The sequence below is a fragment of the Papaver somniferum genome, chromosome 10 (genome assembly GCF_003573695.1).
Source record: "Papaver somniferum cultivar HN1 chromosome 10, ASM357369v1, whole genome shotgun sequence".
NCBI classification, from domain to species: Eukaryota; Viridiplantae; Streptophyta; class Magnoliopsida; order Ranunculales; family Papaveraceae; genus Papaver; species Papaver somniferum.
Genome location: NC_039367.1, coordinates 161,985,421 through 162,005,534, shown reverse-complemented (window position 1 = coordinate 162,005,534; position 20,114 = coordinate 161,985,421). Strand labels below are relative to the sequence as shown.

Here is a 20,114-nt window from a genome sequence, read left to right as displayed (position 1 = left end):
CTTGTTTCAAAGTTCATTTTTCATTTTTTTTATCCACTAACACAGAAATTGTTTGATTTTTGCAGGCAATTAAGCATACACAGCTGATAAGGGTTGTTGGTCTGGTTCATTTACACATTCAGAGAGTGGTGGTGCAGGGTCTCAATCAGGGGAAGATTCTGGTTTGCTGTGTTACTGCTCTCTCATATCGAAAAAAGCAAGCCTTATACACAAGTGTTGCAACTGCAGTCAGGTAAGCAAGCACGAATACAACGAATAATGCAGCAAGGAATGACCACATGGACGAGACTCTACTGCAAAAGCATACTGAACTTGTGACTAATGTGAGGTTTCAATTACAAGTTCTGTCTTCGTTTAAATTTTACTGCACATAACATATTAACCAACTAGGATAGTCTATTAGGTAGCTGCGATAATATCTCAAATGATAAACACATGATGATTTTTGGAACATCCTCATATCTCATATGATAACCAACTAAGTCTATGGTCTAAGTACCAGACATTTTTCATGCCCATGAATGGACTACATTTTCTTCTATTTTGTCTACGTTGTTAAATTATTTATTGACTCAGCTTGTTAGTTGTGAAGTTGTTTAATTCTGGGGTTCGACTGTTCAAGAACTCCAAAAATTAGTTTGTCCTCTCATTGTTGTATATTTTTGTTCTTCAGGTTTGTTGTTCCCCTATGATGTCCAATTTTTATCCAGAAGATATTGAATATATGAAATTATTTTTGACTTTTTGTGTAGATTGCTAGGATAAAGCGGTATGGGGACAGGTTTTTTGTAGACGAGGTATGCTACTTGCTCTTGCAAATTGATTTAAGCAAGGATATTCTTTATACTTTGATGTCGAGTTATGTTTACGAAGTACTGATATTAAGTTGGTTTGTTTTTTGTATGTCAGAAAAACATGAGTCCAAGCCAAAGTTGGTGGTGAACCTGTAGATGAGACTGTATTGTCCGAGTGTATTGTCCAGTGTCATGCTTGTATTTGTGGAATGTTCCAGAGTACTATGATATTATCTGGAATAAGATATTGGTATGTAATCTACACATTTGTTTTTGAATTCTGGTTATTTGGTTTATATCAGGGCCAGCGTAAGCCCAATGCATATTGCAAACCTTTTAAATTAAATGATTCATGTTACTGTTCAAGACCACCGTGTTTTGGGTGTCCTATCTACGAAGAAATAACATGGATTATGTTCAGATCACTTTGACACTCAATTCAAACTAGTTTTATTTGGTTTATTTGCAAATTTTTGCTCTCTCTCTAGTCCTCTGGGAAATCATTTGGTTGTCGGTATCTCTGTTGCATCTGTGGTTGTAGAAGCATGAGACTAGTCATCTAGCATTTATCTGATGAGGTTTTTCTCAACATTTCATGTGCAAATTAAACAGATGTGCAGCTTTTTGTTACAGGTTATGCTGCAAGTTACGAGAAGCAGCAACAAAACCAGCATCCTGCCAACAACAATTCAATCCCAGATGTTGCGAGTCCTAATCAAAGCACAGATCCAAGTCTTGTAGGGGTCACACATACTGTTTTTATTTCGACGATCAGACTGTATTTGTGATGTTCGGCGTAACTTCTTTGATGTAAACTTTGTACTCTTTTTTGATGGAAACCCTGTGCTCCTTGTACATGATTATGATTACATAATATATATAATATTTTTCTTGTATTCAATTTTTTTTTGACTCCACTTGTTGATGGATACAGCAATATTAACGGGTTTAGAAAAATATTTAGGTGACCTGAAAGGTTGTCAGAAACTCACGAATCCCGGTTTCAGGTGACAGGAAACTCGCAGATTCCGGTTTCAGGTTACCGGAATCAGGTCACCTGAAAAATATCATTTTTTTAGTTACTAAAACCTAACAAATTATTGAACAGAATATAGTGTTACAAAAGTCTGAAACAAAAAGACACACGTCTATAGTTTACTGGCCATCTTAATATTTATTGAAAGAGTTAGCAAAAATTATAACATAATCTCTCCATTATAAAGTGTAAAATGTCAGTAGTTAGGATATTTACTATAATGCAAATGAAGTGTTAGCCTATTTCATTTCCCTAACGGACGAAAACAGTTAGTTAAAATCCTAACACATTATATAACTGCATATAGCTAACCATTTTTCTTAGTTAGGGAAATTAGCTTCTATTTTTCCCTAACACTTTCTTTTTATTACAAAAACTTGAATTTGGTGTAGTGAACTCAGCTTGCCACGTCAGTTTGGGCGCAAAATAGGGCGCTGAATGGGGTGTCGTGTAGCCCTAGTTAGCAATTCGGGATTCCGCAAACGTACGAGTATTATACGGTTTTGTAAAATCCAGATTTGGTCCAAAATTCGGTCAACGGGACGTGATTCTTTAGTAATTCGGAACGACATACGTACGTGTATAATTCGATTTATAAATGTGAGTTCAGTTCTGAAAATTAGGTATCTATATATAACAAATAATTTGTATTTATAAGGTCATAGATCAATTTTTATGCATATGTGTGAGTTATTTAAAGAAAAAATAAACTTAATATGATGATATTAATAATATATACAACATTAGTTATCCAAAAGGACGTCGTATGGTGGTTTAGATGCTTGGTTAGTGAGTTTAAGATCTCTCTCACCTTCACCTTCAAATCTCTTCAGTCGTTTTTGTTTCATAAAAATTACAACACGTCTAATATTCGGTCGTTTATGCTCGGGAGGCAGTAAAGCCCAAAAAGTGGGGTCTTTGAAAAGTAAAAGCTAAAGAATTTATGGCGTATTAAGCGGATGTATCATTCGGGATACGTAAAACTCGTGAACGATTCGCGAATAATTCGAAAACGCCACATAATACGCGACTTGGGTTCGGAGTTACAAACGTACGCGAATAAGACGGTAAAATTCGTGATACGAAAAAATTCGTGAATCATTCGCGAACTTACTAACTAGGCGTGTAGCAAAGCCGAGTAACGGAAATCATAAGTCAATAAGTCATAATTTCTTCTCTCCTCATTTGAGTCAAACTATGGGGAAATGGGATGAATTACTATGGAGTACGGAGGAAACTTTGTGCACTATTACAAATTTGTAAAGAATCAGAAGATCATAGGATCGTTTAACCAATATTTCCATGTCTTTTTCGTAACATGGTGACCCCTGATCACGATTAAACATAATATACTCCAACCTCTTCCAATCCAGTTGTTCAGTCGAACAGAACTACTCCTACCAGGCTTTCTCGGAATGAAAGACATTAAGTGGATAATATATTAATATGTGAGTTTCGGTTTGACTGAAAAAGACACCTTGTCACACACTTTGATTGTATTGTTTTTTTTGGATTGGTTGTGTTGGAATCATTGTTGAATTATGGATGCACAAAAAATAAAAACTTAACATAGAACAAATGTTATGGCTGAATCGCGGACTAGGTCGCTTTCTATAAGACGTTTCGCGGCTCTGTTAAAGATTGTGCAAGCAGTTTTTAAATGGCGCGTCGTCCCCAGAATAAAACAGCCGAGATCAATCTCTTACACAATCACTCTTGCACGTTGAGAGGATGTGAAACTTTTACACTTCATTCTTGGTCAGAAACTCTTTAGAAAAACTAAGGATGATCACACACTTGATTTTTCTTTCTCACAAAAAAACATTTTCTAATAAATTCAAGACATAATAGAAAACTCTCACATAAAAAAAAGGCTTCTACAACTCTCCCAATTTTTTTCATCAAAAAACTAAAAAAACATTAAGAACATTCATCTCTCATATTTGGTTTTCTAACCGAAATTCTAATTTATAATCAAGAGTTTCAAAACATATTTAAAATGTTATTATGGTGGAGTTAACACCATTAAAAACCAGAAATATGTAACGGTCAAAATTAGTGTTAACAAAATTATTTTTTTTTTCATTTAAGAAACTTAAATGCTACTAAAATATTTCTTTTTATTTATTGGGAAATAAATTTATGTTTTAAATATATAATCCCAACAATCCTCCACTTATATTTTTAAAACATTGAGCAAGACGTACAGAGTTGTGCATAAGCAAAGGTGTCTCACGACTTGAACCTTTACGTAGTGTTAATAGGCTCTCTTAAAATCTGACCATAGAGTGAACATAAGTCTTGAACTCTAGGAGATAAAAAGATTACTCAACACACATGACTATACTAGTGTAAAGTCTAAAGACAACAAAACCTATTATTTGCCAGTCCTCGAGCAAAATCAAATAAAATAAAATCCTAACTCACTGACGCAGGCATCGTCGATTGCATTTAGCGTATGCAATAAGCCTTTAAACCCCTAGGTGGCCCTAGTGGCGGAGTGTTGTCTCCGGAGGGCTTACAAGAGATATACCCACAAAACCTTTACTCCAGACCTTAGCTATCTACGTAGAACCTTGGAAGGCACTAAAGAATCTCCTTGGTTGGCATACTTATTGAGTACAGGAGGAAGTACCCTGATGCGAAATTCCAATTGTTGTAAACGAGTTTGCACTCAAGCATACTAAAATTCATATAAAGTGACAGAGCTCTACTCAGATAGTCGCACTATGGACATCAATATCCGGAGTCAAAACTAATCACATGGATAGATCAAGAAGATGGATATAGAAAAACATACATGGTTTTGATGTTTACTAAGTGAACGACGTTTCCCATACTTGTCTGAAGGCCTCCGCCAAAATGAACCTATCCTAATGGATTGAGATATTAGTCTGACTAATATCAACACACTGGCATATACAAGGGAACCAGTGGTCGATAACCTAACTCTAAGTCAACACAACTGGCATATACAAGGGTACCAGTGGTCGACTTTATTGAATTTATTCCTTTTGGTCAAATGGTCTGGTCTCAATTTTTTATTTTTTATTTTTTTTTCTTTGTTTTTCATAATAATTTTTTTTTCAACTTTTTGGTAACTACCATTTTTTTTTTCAACTTTTTTTTTTTCATGGTATCTCAATCACTCTAATTCACCCTAGCGTTGGTGACAACTTGAATCGTGAGCCCCACCTAATCACTTAGAGTACATAGTTTAAAAACAAAATAAAATAAAAATAGAAGTGAAAAGGACTCAACGAGATATGGTGAAACTATCATGTTATTTCTAACACCTAAGCTCTGTGCTTTTATGAATAGACTCTTTAGATGTTTCCATCTAATCAGATTGGTTCCTCAAATCCTACAACCAAAATGCTTCCATCCACTTAGATTGGTTAGTGTCATCCTAAATACGCATAAATTTCTAGGCTCTGTAGTTTATTTATTGCAACTAAAAAGTTTCTCCCATACCCCCAAACTTAAATCTAACATTGTCCTCAATGTTCTAAAGATGAAATTAAAAGCATGAACAAGGAGAAACTTTTACCATTGAAGCAAAAGAGTTAAGGAAAGATATTACCTTGTTGCATGAGATTGGGTTACCTCCCAAGAAGTGCTAAGTTTAAAGTCTTCAGCCAGACATCAAGTTTCATAAAATGGCTAGTTAACTTTCAAATCATATATCAGTAGTCGAACTAACTGTGGGTCATCAAAACCAAATAAAACTGCCACTAATATGAAACAACTGCATAGGATCATAAAAAATAACATAAGGAGCACAACCTCATTGAAAGTTTCTTGCAAGACAACTGGATTAATTTGGGGCACCCAATTGGGCTTCATATGAGTGTCTTGAAAAACAGATTCATCCGAGAAACGATACTTTAATAGTTGGATTTCCTCCTGGACAGTATCAGGAGGATCGGGTTGTGGAGTCTGAATAGACTCAAGTGATACCTCATAAGCACTAGGATCGAGTCCCAAGTTAGGGACTTCTACTGGGGATAATTGACGATCACTACCACCAAACTTAGAATTTTGGGTGTCTCTACATAGACTAGTCACAATATTCCTAATTTCTAGACCATCAGGTTTCTGAAAAAGGTCAATTGCTTTCTCTGAGTTATAATCAGGTGGTTCATCCTCTAAATTCTTTTGAGGTATACTAGCTGTAGGACTTATATGTTTCATATCTTGTATGGTCAACCCTAGAGTTTCCTTATTGTCTTGAAGCATGATTTCTGGCCTGTTGTCCTGATCGGATGCTATAATCACAGGAAAAGTCTTAGATGGCCATAAGAATGCAGATTTAGGGTCCAACTTAGGAGGATCTTCTGAACAAGGGATTAAGGTAGACTCAAAAGCTTGTAATGGTTCGAACCTAGCTTTCCATTTATCAGTATCTAACATAGGAATAAAATCCAACATAGCATTCACTTGTTCAATGTTGCTATCTTCGTCGAAATACATGTTAAAGTGGGTTATACAACTCTCTAATGGATCTTCCGATGCGATAGTTGGTAATGACTCCTGAACTAAGGTTCCTATCATGTTCACCTCTTCAATGCACGTGTCATCTAGCTCAGAATGTATCTTATTGACATTAAAAATATTTAACTCAATAGTCATATTACCAAAAGATAGATTCATAATACCATTTCGACAGTTTATGATCGCATTAGACGTAGCTAAAAATGGGAGACCTAAAATCACAGGTATCTGGTTCTCTGGGTCAGGGACAGGTTGGGTATTTAGGACCACGAAATCCACTGGATAAATAAACTTGTCGACCTCAATAAGAACATCCTCGATAACACCTCGAGGAATTTTGACAGACCTATCAGCTAACTGCAATGTTATCTGAGTAGGTTTCATTTCACCAAGTCCTAGCTGTAAGTACACATGGTATGGAAGTAAGTTCACACTGGCTCCTAAGTCAAGTAAAGCTTTTTCTACCCGGTGTTTACCTATTGTACAAGCAATGGTTGGGGAACCTGGGTCTTTGTACTTTGGAGTGGTAGTGTTCTGAATGATTGAACTTACATGACTAGCTAAAAAGGCTTTCTTATGGACGCTAAGTTTTCGCTTTAGCGTACACATATCCTTAGGGAACTTGGCATAAGAAGGAATTTTCCTAATTGCATCTAATAAAGGAAGGTTTATGGTAACTTGCTTAAAAACCTCCAATATGTCATTAAAGTTCGATTCCTTCTTTGTTGATGCTAATAGCTGGGGAAATGGGGCTCTAGGCACTGGATCAGACCTCTCAGGAACCAAGTCAGCATCATTGGAAATTTTATCAGTCCCCTCAGTTAGCGGTCCTGAGGGATGAGATCCTGAGGGGTGAACTACAGTATGTTCACTATCGGGAATGTTTACCTGATTGTCTACTACTCTACCACTCCCGAGGGTTCTAATAGCATTCAACTTATTCGATGGTTGTGCACCTACTTCATGAGATCCTCTAGGGTTGGGTTGAGGTTGACTAGGAAACTTACCTCTTTCTCTTAAAGACTCATTTATATGACTAACCTGGGTTTTCAACTCGGAAATAGCCTGAGAGTTAGCCTGACCTATTCTCTTATTTTCTTCTATACCTTGAGCAACATATTGCTGAAACTGCATAGTGTTACGAGTTAACAAAGCAAAAGACTCTTCTAAACTCATAATCTTCTTATCCGGAGGGTTCTGAAACTGTGTCGGGGCTGAAGGATTCTTAGTATAGCCAAAACCTGTGGGAGCTTGAGAGTTACTAGATTGACCTTGATTCTGTCCCTTAGACCACGAAAGGTTGGGATGGTTTCTCCATCCAGGATTATAGGTTTCTGAATATGGGTCAAACTTCTGATGATTATCAAACCTAGTGTTATTATAGAGAGCATTGGCTTGTTGTTCAACAGTATTTCCTTCCCAAAAAGGATCTATTATACCACTAGTATGACCCACTTCTAAATCTTCTAACCTTTTTGCTATAGCAGCAATTTTGGCATCTGATTCGTAGCTTTTTTCTACCCTATTAATGTTTCCTCTGCCTAGAAGAATTCTTTTCTGGGTACCCTATTACTTTCCCATTGTTGGGTCTTTTCGGTGATTTCATGCAAGTATGTCATCGCATTATCAACTGTTTGGTTTTCAAACCCACCTGTACACATGGACTCTATTGTAGTTGTGGTGGGATAATCTAAACCCTCATAAAGGATCTGAACTAATCTAACCTTTTCTAAACCATGATGAGGACATTGGGCTAATAAATCATTGAACCTTTCCAAATACCTATACAAAGATTCCCCCTCTTGTTGTGTAAACGTGCAGATTTGCGTCCTAATAGACGAGGTTTTGTGCCTAGGGAAAAACTTGTTCAAAAAGGCGGATGTAAGTTGTTCATAGGTTTCAATTGATTCGGAAGCCAAACTATACAGCCACGACTTGGCTTTATCTTTTAAGGAAAAGGGGAATAACCTGAGTTTTAAAGCATCATCATCAAGGTTTCTAATTTTCAGGGTACTACAAATTTCCTCAAAGTCCCTAACATGGAAATAGGGGTTTTCATTTTCTTTTCCTAAAAAGATTGGGAGCAACTGTAAGGTTCCATGCTTAAGTTCATAATTTGCTTCAGTTTCAGGTAACTTGATACACGAGGGACGAGTAGTCCTAGTAGGATTTAACAAGGCTTTCAAAGTTGCCATTTCTGGCGCTATTGGACTATCAGGGATTTTCTCTTCAAACGGACGTTCAAAAATGGAATCTTCACGAATCAGACTTTCTAAATTGAGGTAATCAAGACGCTTAGAACTACTAGGTTTCTCTTTAACAAATCTACCTAGGGCGTCTCTTTTACGTTCAGGCATGCAACAAAATAAGGAAGGGAATTCTATGCAAACACAAAACAAGGCTGACTCAACCAAATCAAACCTAAATTTCTAGCAAACGAAAAGCATGATGGCTCCACTTATATTGTACTAGACCAGCTTCTATTCTTTCGAAAAGGAACTCGTTACAATCTGAGAAAACCCCTCTGGAATCAATCCGAGTCAAAGTAAGTTGAATCAAGGCGAGGGAAGCTCAGTGGAGCTTTGATACCCAAGGACTCACCGGTTACAAGGCGGCGCAGTCACACATTCAACTCACAGAAACCGTCAAGAACTTCGAAGTATGCTCAAAAGAGTAACCAATATTCTTCGAACGACTTTCCCATTAAGCTCGTTACCCTATAGGTCTCGTTCTAATCAAAATTTTAGGCTTAGGTTCGCGTTCCTAAGGCGGGAAAGAAGAGAACGGTGATAAAATCTGAACCCTTATCTTGTATGGCCAGTCCTTGCCCTTTACTAGGAATTAAAATCAACCGTATTCAAGTCCTCAGCATATATTCACCTTAAGGAATACAGTAAACCCGCTGACAGGGGATTCGCGGGTGTTTCGAAAAACTTACCTCCCGTACCATACGGGCGAAGAACCGCAGAAGTCGACTCGGGCCACAACTCCTATGTTATATACGAACCCGAGGGGTCGAGGTGATATCGTAATCACCGTCCTTCCCTGGAAACAGTTTGTATTTAAACCAACCCTTCCTTAGGGTTAAAAAATAATAATGTCCAAAGTCCAATGTCCAAGTGTCCAAAAAGAAAAGAAAAAAATTACAAAAATAGCAAACCATAATACAGTTCTCTCTCTCTCTTTTTTTTTTTAATAAAGAAAAATAAACAAACCCTGAAAAAATATCTAAAAAGAAATTGTCTTCTTTTCCGTTCTTTTCGCTTTAATCTTTTGCTCCAAGTCTTTATGCTTTAAGTTCCAGTCTTTACGAAATCACCAAACTCCTTGGCTCAATTCGCTTTATGATCCAAAACCTGTAGACAAAAGACAAATACCCAAAAACGTAAAAAAGAACAAAAATAATAAAAAAAAAATAAATAAAAAAAAGAAAGAAAGAAAACTAAGTCTAAAAACCCTAAAAGCAAATCCGCGTCGGCGGCGCCAAAAATTGACGTGGTTTTGAGATAGTGGTAAAAGTGGTTCGATTCTCAGACTTGCGAAGGATAAAATATAGACTTAAATTTTAAAACTAAAATAGAAAACAAACTAAAAATTGTCACAAACTCAATCAAAGATGATATCAATATTAAAAGAACACTGAGGCTAAGATTCCACTATTTTCAAAGTTCAAAGTGATTTAATCCCAATATTTATATTTATGCAATTTTCTCGTTCAAGTTGATTCTAACTTATTGCAACTAGTAGATTATCAAAATAACAAGTGTAAATCCAAAGCATAGAACATCAAAAACCTAGGTCCAAGTATGCTCTATCAAAAGAAATAACAATTGCTTAACAAGGATCATTCAAACAATTTTCAACCAAGGAAAATAATCATAAAATAATTGCAAATAAATAAATAAAATAGAATATACCACTTCTTGTTGGAAAAATAGCTTCCTCTATCGCCTCAGCAATGGGTTTAGCTCCTCATATTAATCACTTGCTCAGAATACATGTTTGTTGCTCAAAAGTTGATTAAAGATGAAAAACTATAACACTGGATGTTTGCAACGATGTACTGGCGTTGCAAGACAAAGGACTGACTGTTACAAAGAAGTCACTGTAGAAGAGTTACAAATTTGAGACGATGTTCTTATTTGCAGCGGATGTTCTTCAGCAGCAGCAGCAGCAGAATACGGTTTCCTGCAACTTGATCAATATGGATCTGTAGTGTTTCTAACTCCTCTGCAACTGCTCCAATAACTTCGTTGCCTTTCCTGGGACTTAAACACACCTTTTATACTACTCAGAAATCTAAAAATAGCGATTAATTCTCGCTTTTTCTTTACGTGCAAGTCACGGCAATAATCTCTTCTCCCGACTTCCCTAGCCAATTCTGAGCTTTCCCGATTGTCTTAAACTCTTCCTTAGATAGAATACTACCTTAGGAAACAATTTCACGCGTTTAGTTTCCCTGAATTACCAAAAACCAACCCAAACAGAGACCCGTGCAAAACTCAAACTCTGTTTCCTTATTTTAGATTATCCAGCCCAATTCAATTGATTCCAGCGCACATACCAGGCTTGTTTAGTTGAATCACGTCTAGCCCAGCAAATTTCAGCGATTGAATCTCACTAAAACATCTTCGAAATCCAAACGAAAATTTGGTTGCTCACTGGTTATTTTCCCGCCAAAAAATTATGCGAATTTTGAGAAGAAAGTGACCTCCCCCTATCCTGTGCTGGTCTCCCTTTAGCAACTGGCCTGAAATGGATTCCCCTTAGTAATTGGTCGCCCCTTATCCGTTGTAGGGTTCCGAATAGCAAGTGCCCCGCGCAACTTTTCGAGCAGATTTTTCCAAAAATGTTTATTGGCCAAAAATATCTACACACACATAAAATACCATAATAAGTACAAAAATGAGCACTATCAATATATAGAATCGAGACAAATTAGACACAAAAATGTGTCTATCACAGCACATTACAGCCTTGCGCTTGTATCCCAGTTTAATGAATGATCTACAAAACTGCCCATATTCTCATAGAAAGCGGCCACACTTTCACATTCATATAGGTGAGTCTATCAAGAGTACTCCTGAATGTACCCCACTCTAAATAGAGATATAAACATCATTAAGAGTTTAAAATTTTAAAATAAAAAATTAAACTCAACCTTTACTCGTTTCAGGATGTCATGCCGTGGGATGAATTCTTCAAAAGCATGATTCTCGCATCTCCATATCACCTATGACTTCGTATAGTCCCTTTGAACCTATTTCTAGGTTGGGTATCTATCATAGATGACTCAATCTCAATGGGCATCAACCTCATCCCTAAGATGTATTCACGTCTTCTTATCAATCCTTTCATCAAAGGACTAATAGAAACTCGTTTCAGACACTATAAAATCCATATTCTCATAAAATCAACTCTTATAGTTGTCGTTACATTCTCAACTCATGCAATATCCGCGGTACTATCACATTGGATTAATATGTCTGTTCCTCTATTTATTAAAGGATCGAATCGCTCCATCCCTTAAAGGATTCAACTGAAAGGATGTCCAATCAGCTTCGCAATATCCTTAAAGGCTTGCGGTAACCATTTAGATAGTGTATTTCTAGGCGTATGATGTGTTTGAAACACCTCATAACCTTCTCAATATTTTACCAATTTTCCATACTAGGATTGGAAAATCTGAATATAAAACCCCCACTATGGAAGCAATATATTACACCCCCACTACAAAAAGTACTTATATATATAGTCAATCACGTAGCAAAGAAGCATACTGCGCTACCATACTCATGTCTAGTGCAATCACACACAATCTCAAAAGAATTATCACTAAACCAAATGAGTGAAAACTTGTTTATAGTCAGACTATATATATTTCCGTCTCTTTTAAAAATTCTATTTTCATTGAAATGAAAATGATCCAAGGAAAGAAAAAATTCATTTCAAAAATATACACCATCTTCAGTTAAGTCTTTCATGTCAAATATCATCTCATATTTTGGACAAACGTACGCAACGATTTTGAAATCACCACATCTCTCAATCTAAAAATCCAAACAGGAAATTTCAAAATGGGTTTCCAAGATAAGTTCATGATTTAAAAAGTTCATGTTTCACACAAACACAAAATATCAGCACAGAGATCAGAAAAACTAAATTAATCAATACAAAATTTCTAATCGTTAGAAATTTTCAACAACGTTATTCAGTTTCGTAAAATACTCTAAAAATACTTTTCGGACTCTAAAATTATGAAATTTTACAGGGATGATACCCATGATGTCTCATATACTTTGTTCAAATCTCAAGACCCAATTCCTTCTCATTAAAGAGATGCGCATAAAACTCTATAACATGTCAAAAATCTTCGTATATGTTCAGCAACATTTTTCTATGCTAAAAATTCATAAAAATATATCAATCATTTTACAATCCTAGTCCATCACATAAAATTAACTCTAGGTATCAGGTTACCTAAAATCTCAAGCATCATTTTCAATCGTCAAAGAAAAATTATACCGATTATAGTTCTATAAAACAAAATAAAACAATGATACTTATCGCGTTTCAACAATCATTTTCTTTTGATATCTGTAGCAGAGTAAACGTCTTAAAATTGTTGGAATCATTGTTGAACTATGCCTGTACAAAAAATAAAAACTTAACACGAAACAAATGTTATGGCTGAGTCGCGGACTAGGTCGCTTTCTTTAAGACGTTTCGCGGCTCTGCCCAAGATTGTGCAAGCAGTTCTTAAATGGCGCGCCATCCCCAGGATAAAACAGCCGAGATCAATCTCTTACACAATCACTCTTGCACGTTGAGAGGATGTGAAACTTTTACACTTCATTTTGCTCAAAAACTCTTTAGAAAAGCTAAGGATGACCACACACTTCGTTTTTCCTTCTCACAAAAATTCATTTTTAACAAACTCAAGACATAATAGAAAACTCTCACATAAGAAAAATGCTTCTACGATCTCCCAATTTTTTCCATCAAAAAACTAAAAAAAACATTTAAGAACATTCATCTCTCATATTTGTTTTTCCAACCAAAATTCTAATTTATAGTCAAGAGTTTCAAAACATATTTAAAATGTTATTATTGTGGAGTTAACACCATTAAAAACCAGAAATATGTAACGTTCAAAATTAATGTTAACAAAATTAATTTTTTTTCATTTAAGAAACTTAAATGCTATTATAATCTTTTCTTTTTATTTATTGGGAAATAAATTTATGTTTTAAATATATATTCCCAACTGGTTGTTTTTGCCCGTCTATGCAGACTCCTAGTTAGTAGTTCTGGTAATGTACCGAGCGACAAATGTACGAGTATTATTCGGATTTCTAAAAGTCAAGTTCGGTCAAAAATCCGGTCAAAGATTTTTGATTCGATAGTAATTCGAAATGTGATACGTATGTTTATTATTCGTTTTAGAGTTATGAATTCGGTACGAAATATTTGGGGAATGCTAAATGATAAGAAAACACATTTTCATTCTAGTTTGGAAGTGGGTGAGATGGTTTTGCAATTTTATTACTAAATAGTAAATATTTTGACTTATACACAACAAGAATGTTAGATGACCAAATGCCTTGCTCCGATGGGAAGGATGGAACAAGGTAAATAAACAGATACTAAAAGGAGGTCTTGGCATTAGAAAAAGCAGACACCACAAAAAAGTCTTACTCATGAAAAGAATTTGGAGTATTCATGATCAACCTAATTCCATTTGTTCCAGATTATATAAGAAAAAATACCTACAAAACCAACCTATCTCCCGAGAAAACATACCAATTTCTTCCTCCGCCATCCCACAATGGAAACAAATTGCATCCCTAATACAAAATCCTCCAAAACTTCACTTTAAACCGTATCGGAAACGGTTTAGACACCCCTATCCAAGCTAACTGTATCCCTCATTTTCAAAACCTTGACCCGAACCAATGCTACCCTATCCAATCGGTTGCTGATCTCATCGACCCACCTACCCATAACTGGGACCACGACCAGATGATTAACCTCCCCCCTGATGCTATCCAACATATCATAAATATACATCTTTCCCTAAATCGGTCTCCAGATACTTTACTTTGGCCGCACTCAAAATCCGGAAAATACACCACAGCCTCTGGATACAACTGCCTAATCCAACATGATACCCATTACCACATCCATCCCCTACTACCGATCAAATTCCTATGGACATTACCATGCCTACAAAAAATCCATATTTTATTGTGGAAAGCTATAAATGAAGGTATTGCCACCTTCACTATCCTCCATCCCATAAACCGCTCAGACTCCAACCTATGCTCCAGATGCAATATGGAACCAGAAATGACCGAACATATCCTTGTTCACTGCTCAATAGCAATTATCGCCTGAAACAACCTATTATCTCACCCATCCAAAAACCAGAACCAACACAACACCCCTGGTATACTAGTGAATTCTCAAAAAACCATATCAGAGATTCTACAAGGCTATAGCAATGTCACTTCTATCTCGGGATACTGTTTTATATTATAGTAGTATCCCGAGATAGACGTTTACAAATGATCTAGTGTTTAAATAACACCTTATAGGATGAATCATAGCTACAACAACCATCCAACCTTGGATAGTATTTAAATAACACCTTATAGGACGAAGACGAAGAAAAGAAATTGCCCTTTCAAGATCGTTTTCAACCTCAAGAATAAGTCCATGAACAAAGAAGATCAATATTGGATAATGGATAAAGATATGGATTTTCGTTCCCCAAGAAAACTTGTTACCAGTTTCAAGATTCTTTGCCAATTGGAGATAATTAACATTTACCTTGTTTCCGGTAGTGTCGGGAAAGATGTCTCTACCAAGAGTATAAAGCAAGTAGGCAGTTCCGGTTTGCTTCACTTTGACGGGATCCATTATCAACAAACCTTGTGTTACTCTTTCCTTTGTGTTCTCAAACTCCTTTTTTAAGTTAGTGAACTTGATCTTCTTATTCTTCTTATTTCTGCCACCTGGTATGAAAACGGTATCGACATCTTTAACTGATCGACAAAACTCCAACTCAGTTTTCTGTGAACCCTAACCAAGGCATTCCGGGTACAAATTGTATATCTCATCCCAACTCATGTCATAAAAACCAGCATCCACACTTACACCCCTTGATTTAAGGCCTGTAATCTTACTAGCCTCATCAGGAGTGATTGCCATCTCTCCAAAAGGTAATTGAAATGTGTAAGTTTCTGGACAAAAGCGCTCGGTAAATGCAGAGGACGACACACTATCATATTCCTTATGTCCATAATTGATGATAGGCCATAAAGCACTGCGTTGTACGTAAGCAATCACCTCAGGAACCTCTTCATCAAGACTCCATTCTGCTGCCCTCTGGTGTCTCAATACTCGGACTGCATGGTTGTGATCAAGAGTCTCATAAATTTTCTTCGCCCAAGAATCGGCATAACTAATCAACACATTTCCTTCATCTTCCGGAAGACCATGAGGCAAACCATCTGATCGAGGTGTAATTACGTCATCTTCATCAGGAATGTGTAAACCAGTGATCCGTCGGTCATCATCGTCCTTCTCTTTCTCGGGTTCTGCCACCTTCTTACCTTTCTTGTCTTTCTTAGGTTTTCCTTGTGGTTGTATTTCTTGATGAACTTCTTGAGTATCATCAACTTCTTCATCTTCAGCTATTCCTTCTTCTTGTCTTTCAATTCTTACTTGTTCAGCTTCTTCTTCTAAAATTCCTCCTCTACCTCCCGCTCCCAATTTTTTCTTACCTCCTCCTCTAGGATCGGGAGTTTTAGAAGTAGAAGGTGTTACCTCCATCTTCTTCTTCTTTGTAGCTGCATTGGTCCTGACACAAGTATGAAAGTTATAAGACTAATTCGAACAACAAATACATTTGGAACTTGTAAGAAAATAAGAAGGCTCGGCTTACTCGAAATAACACATATGAGCCGAATCATGTCTTGAAATTTTTATTAGCTTACACAGAGAGTGGATCGGCTCATACCACAAAACAATTATAAGCCGATCCTATATATTCGGCTCACAATCGATACCGTCGAATAAGCCGAATCTATGATTATGAACTCAAACATGTATTCGGCGCAACATGATATCATATAAATAAGCCGATCCTATACACTTGTAAAATTTATGAAATTTTAACAATGATATTCGGCGCAACCCTAATACTATCGAATAAGCCGAATCTAGACTTATGAATTGAAACATTTATTCGGCGCAAAACTAATACAACCATATAAGCCGATCCTAAGCACATGCAAAAATTCTGAAATTCAAACAACATTTATTTGGCACAAAACTAATACTACCATACAAGCCGATCCTACGCACATGCAAAATTTCTGAAATTCAAAAAACATATTCGGCACAAAACTAACACCATCGAATAAGCCGATCCTAAATATAAGTCTCTGTGTCACTAAGTTCGGCTCAAAACGGATTTCAGATTTACGCCGAGCCGTTCATATGCACTTTCAGGGTTCAGTTTCAAGAACAGCTCGGCGCACATCTAAGATTTGTTTTGCTCCGAACTATACACTGTCACCGCTGCAGAAACATGATTTTGACGAATTAAATCGACCAAACCAATCTAAAACATCAAATACGAGATGGGTTTGTAGAACTAACCTTCTTATTCTCATTTCCGGAGTTGGTTCTTCTTCAATCTCTTCTTCTGGTTGATTTTGTGGTTGATTTTGAGTTTGTTCTTCACTCTCTAAATCTCCTTCAATAGGTTGTTCAGTCGATCGATTTGAACGAGATACTGGCTTACGACGACCCATTATATAGATGAGTTTAATCGTCGACTAAATTTTCACGAATCGACGATTAAATTTCCGCGATGATACGATGAAAAAAAGGAAGAAGAAGAAGAAGGGTTCGGGTGTTGTGGAGGAGGAAGAAGAAGGGGTTAGGGATATGAAACTGATTTTGGTTATGAAACTGATTTTAGGTTTATTGATTATAGGTTTTTGTATTAGGGTTAGGGATAGATTAGTAATTTAAAGGATTTAAGGGCATATAGGTAATTGAACCACCCCATAGGGTACCCCTTATAAGGTCACCCAAGTTAGGATTAGTGCTTTGTATGCCTAAGAAGATTTTGGTATGCCCAAAATCAGGGTTCATTTTGAAGTAAAAACTGAAACCTAGAAGTAGCCGGATTGATACGGCAAATTCCTTGCAGGTTACTCTAAATATATACTTGCGGGAATTAGGAAAGCGGAAATCCTATATATAAGAGAAACTTTATATGTACCGAAGAGAAAAACATCCAATATTGCTACCTCTTTTGATTGATTCTCTAGGTAAGTTATAAGAATTCCCCAAAAATTTTATAAGAATCCAACATTAGTCATGGCGTCAAACCTGGAGTGCAGAATGTACGAAGCGCAATATCCAGAAGTGGATATGGCTGTGATGATTCAAGTGAAAAGCATAGAAGAAACGTGTGCTTATGTCTCCCTCCTGGAATACAATAACATCGAGGGTATGATACTAATAAGTGAGCTTTCAAAAAGACGTATTCGAAGTGTCAATAGTGTGATAAAAGTTGGAAGACAAGAACCAGTTATGGTAATTACGGTTGATGGAGATAGAGGCTATATTGATTTGAGTAAAAGAAGAGTTTCTGAAGAAGATATTGCTGTTTGTGAAGAAAGATATAATAAGAGTAAACTTGTTCATTCTATTATGAGGCATGTTGCTGAGACTATGCAACTCGATTTGGAGGTATAATAATTTTCCCACGTCTTTGTTGATTTAGCCTTTGTTTAGAAGTCAATGGATTGCGCAAATACCTATGGTTAGGGTTTGGGTAAGGAATTGATAATTTCCCAGCTGTCTGATCAAAAAAAAAAGGGGGTTGAACATGCTTTAACCCTAATTCTGTTAGCTCCATGTAGTGTAGAAAAGATTAATTGAAGCACTGCATATGCATGTAGTGTTTATTTAGGATGAAATTGATTCTTAAAATTTGAGTTTCAAAGTCATGTGGTCTTTGTGGGTGTTGGTCCTTGTTTTGTTTTGTTTTGTTATCCATAGTCTAAGTTTGAGAGATATTGTTGCAAAAGTTAGGGATCAATCTACGTCTTATTGTTTTGGCTATCTCGCCATTATATAGGTAATCTATTTGTTATTATTCTACTGTCTGATGATAGTAATCTCTATTGACAGGATCTGTATACTCATGTTGGATGGCCTCTATATCGAAGCTATGGGCATGCTTATGAGGTAATAAATTGCGTAAAATCTCTTATATAGGAGGTCTTTACCTTATACTCTTAATTTATCGATTTGATATTTTATTGTTCACTAGGCCTTCAAGTTAATCGTTGCTGATCCTGATACCATTCTCGATTCACTCACACGTGAAGTTCAAGAAGTTGGCCCTGATGGAAAAGAGGTAAAGCTGGTTCCACTGTAATTAATTTACAAGAATTCATTATTGTTGGTTTTGGAACTGATCCGAACTTGTCAATCCTTTTTATTGTTTTTAGGTGACTAAAGTGGTACCCGCACTGACAGAGGAGGTTAAAGATGCTTTGATTAAGAACATCAGAAGGCGTATGACTCCACAGCCAATGAAAATTCGTGCTGATATTGAAATGAAATGCTTTCAGTTTGATGGGGTTCTCCATATCAAGGTAACGAGGATTGCGGACAACATTTTAGTGGTTATAGTCCCTGTATATGGTGTGATCTAAGAATACTCAAGATTCAAATTATATCATTGTTTGTTTGCAGGAAGCGATGAGAATAGCTGAAGCTAGTGGAAATGATGACTGTCCAATTAAAATTAAACTGGTGGCAGCTCCTCTATACGTTCTGACGACTCAGACTCTTGATAAGGTTAGTTGGGTATTTATGTTTTACATATGACAACAGCAGAGTGAAATTTTCATTTTCAATGGATTTGATGTGCTTTGGCTTGGATGTTTGTATTTTTCATCCTTGCTGTAGATTACATCAAAGCGCTAGATAATTTACGTAGGTTGTGCTTGCTTTGTTTGACACAGGAGCAAGGGATAAGGGTTCTTACTGATGCAATCGAAGCTTGCACTGAAAAAATAGGTAGCCACGGGGGGAGACTGGTAGTAAAGGAGGCACCAAGAGCGGTGAGTATCAGCTTTCTGCAAATAGATTTCAAAACCTTGTGCAACATATTCATTCTTAGTTATTATCATCAATTATGAAACTGATGTTGAATGCATGAAACTGGTTTTGGATGCAGGTGACCGAACGTGACGATAACCTACTTGCCGAACAGATGAGAAAACTTAACCAATCAAGCCAAGAAGTCAATGGTGATGATGATAGTGAAGAGGAAGATACAGGAATGGGAGAAATTGATGTTGATGGACCTTCAGGTGTCCACGAGCAGTAACGCTTGTGCCAATTGCCAAACAATCTACCCACTTAAAACCCCTTCTCTTAGTTTTTAGAGACTGATATATATGGAATCAGCTAGCAACATCATGTTAAGTGTTGACTATTTCTTTTGTACTTACTTTTCCGTTCTCTGAATTGTTCTTTTCTAGTTACATTTGGTATAAAGCTGTTCGTTCCCTAATTCACTTTTAAGTTGCTTTCTTCTGTACTTCTTAAGCCTACCATATGGCAGAAGGTTGGTTTGGCCTTGGTTATTAGATTAGTTAAGGATGAGTTTTTTCTGTCGAGCAGATTCTTTCTCGTGTCTCTCTCTCTATATATATCTACGAGGGATGAAGTCTTGCTCCGGTCTTTTCCTG

The 20,114-nt window shown here is 36.5% G+C and overlaps 1 protein-coding gene, 1 long non-coding RNA gene and 1 pseudogene across 2 annotated transcripts; all 3 read left to right on the top strand.

Annotated features, from left to right (window-relative positions):
* Nucleotides 1-713: 713 nt before the first annotated feature.
* LOC113317927 lies at nucleotides 714-1,584 on the top strand. The gene is made up of 3 exons (XR_003344128.1): nucleotides 714-797; nucleotides 910-1,044; nucleotides 1,428-1,584. It is a non-coding gene; the product is annotated as an uncharacterized LOC113317927 (long non-coding RNA).
* Nucleotides 1,585-8,055: 6,471 nt separating this feature from the next.
* LOC113319780 lies at nucleotides 8,056-8,155 on the top strand (annotated as a pseudogene).
* A 9,566-nt stretch (nucleotides 8,156-17,721) lies between these two features.
* LOC113316744 (eukaryotic translation initiation factor 2 subunit alpha homolog) lies at nucleotides 17,722-19,750 on the top strand. The gene is made up of 7 exons (XM_026564889.1): nucleotides 17,722-18,096; nucleotides 18,541-18,597; nucleotides 18,683-18,769; nucleotides 18,864-19,010; nucleotides 19,111-19,215; nucleotides 19,383-19,481; nucleotides 19,598-19,750. Exons 1-7 carry the CDS (start codon nucleotides 17,722-17,724, stop codon nucleotides 19,748-19,750), a joined length of 1,023 nt encoding a protein of 340 aa, XP_026420674.1.
* The last annotated feature ends 364 nt before the right edge of the window (nucleotides 19,751-20,114 follow it).

Bases quoted from the DNA above. Each gene is read 5' to 3' on its own strand.
- LOC113316744 (XM_026564889.1), top strand. From the start codon at position 17,722: ATGGCGTCAAACCTGGAGTGCAGAATGTACGAAGCGCAATATCCAGAA. The intron at 18,097-18,540 runs GTATAATAATTT...CTCTATTGACAG, and splicing joins CTATGCAACTCGATTTGGAG to GATCTGTATACTCATGTTGG. The intron at 19,011-19,110 runs GTAACGAGGATT...GTTTGTTTGCAG, and splicing joins ATGGGGTTCTCCATATCAAG to GAAGCGATGAGAATAGCTGA.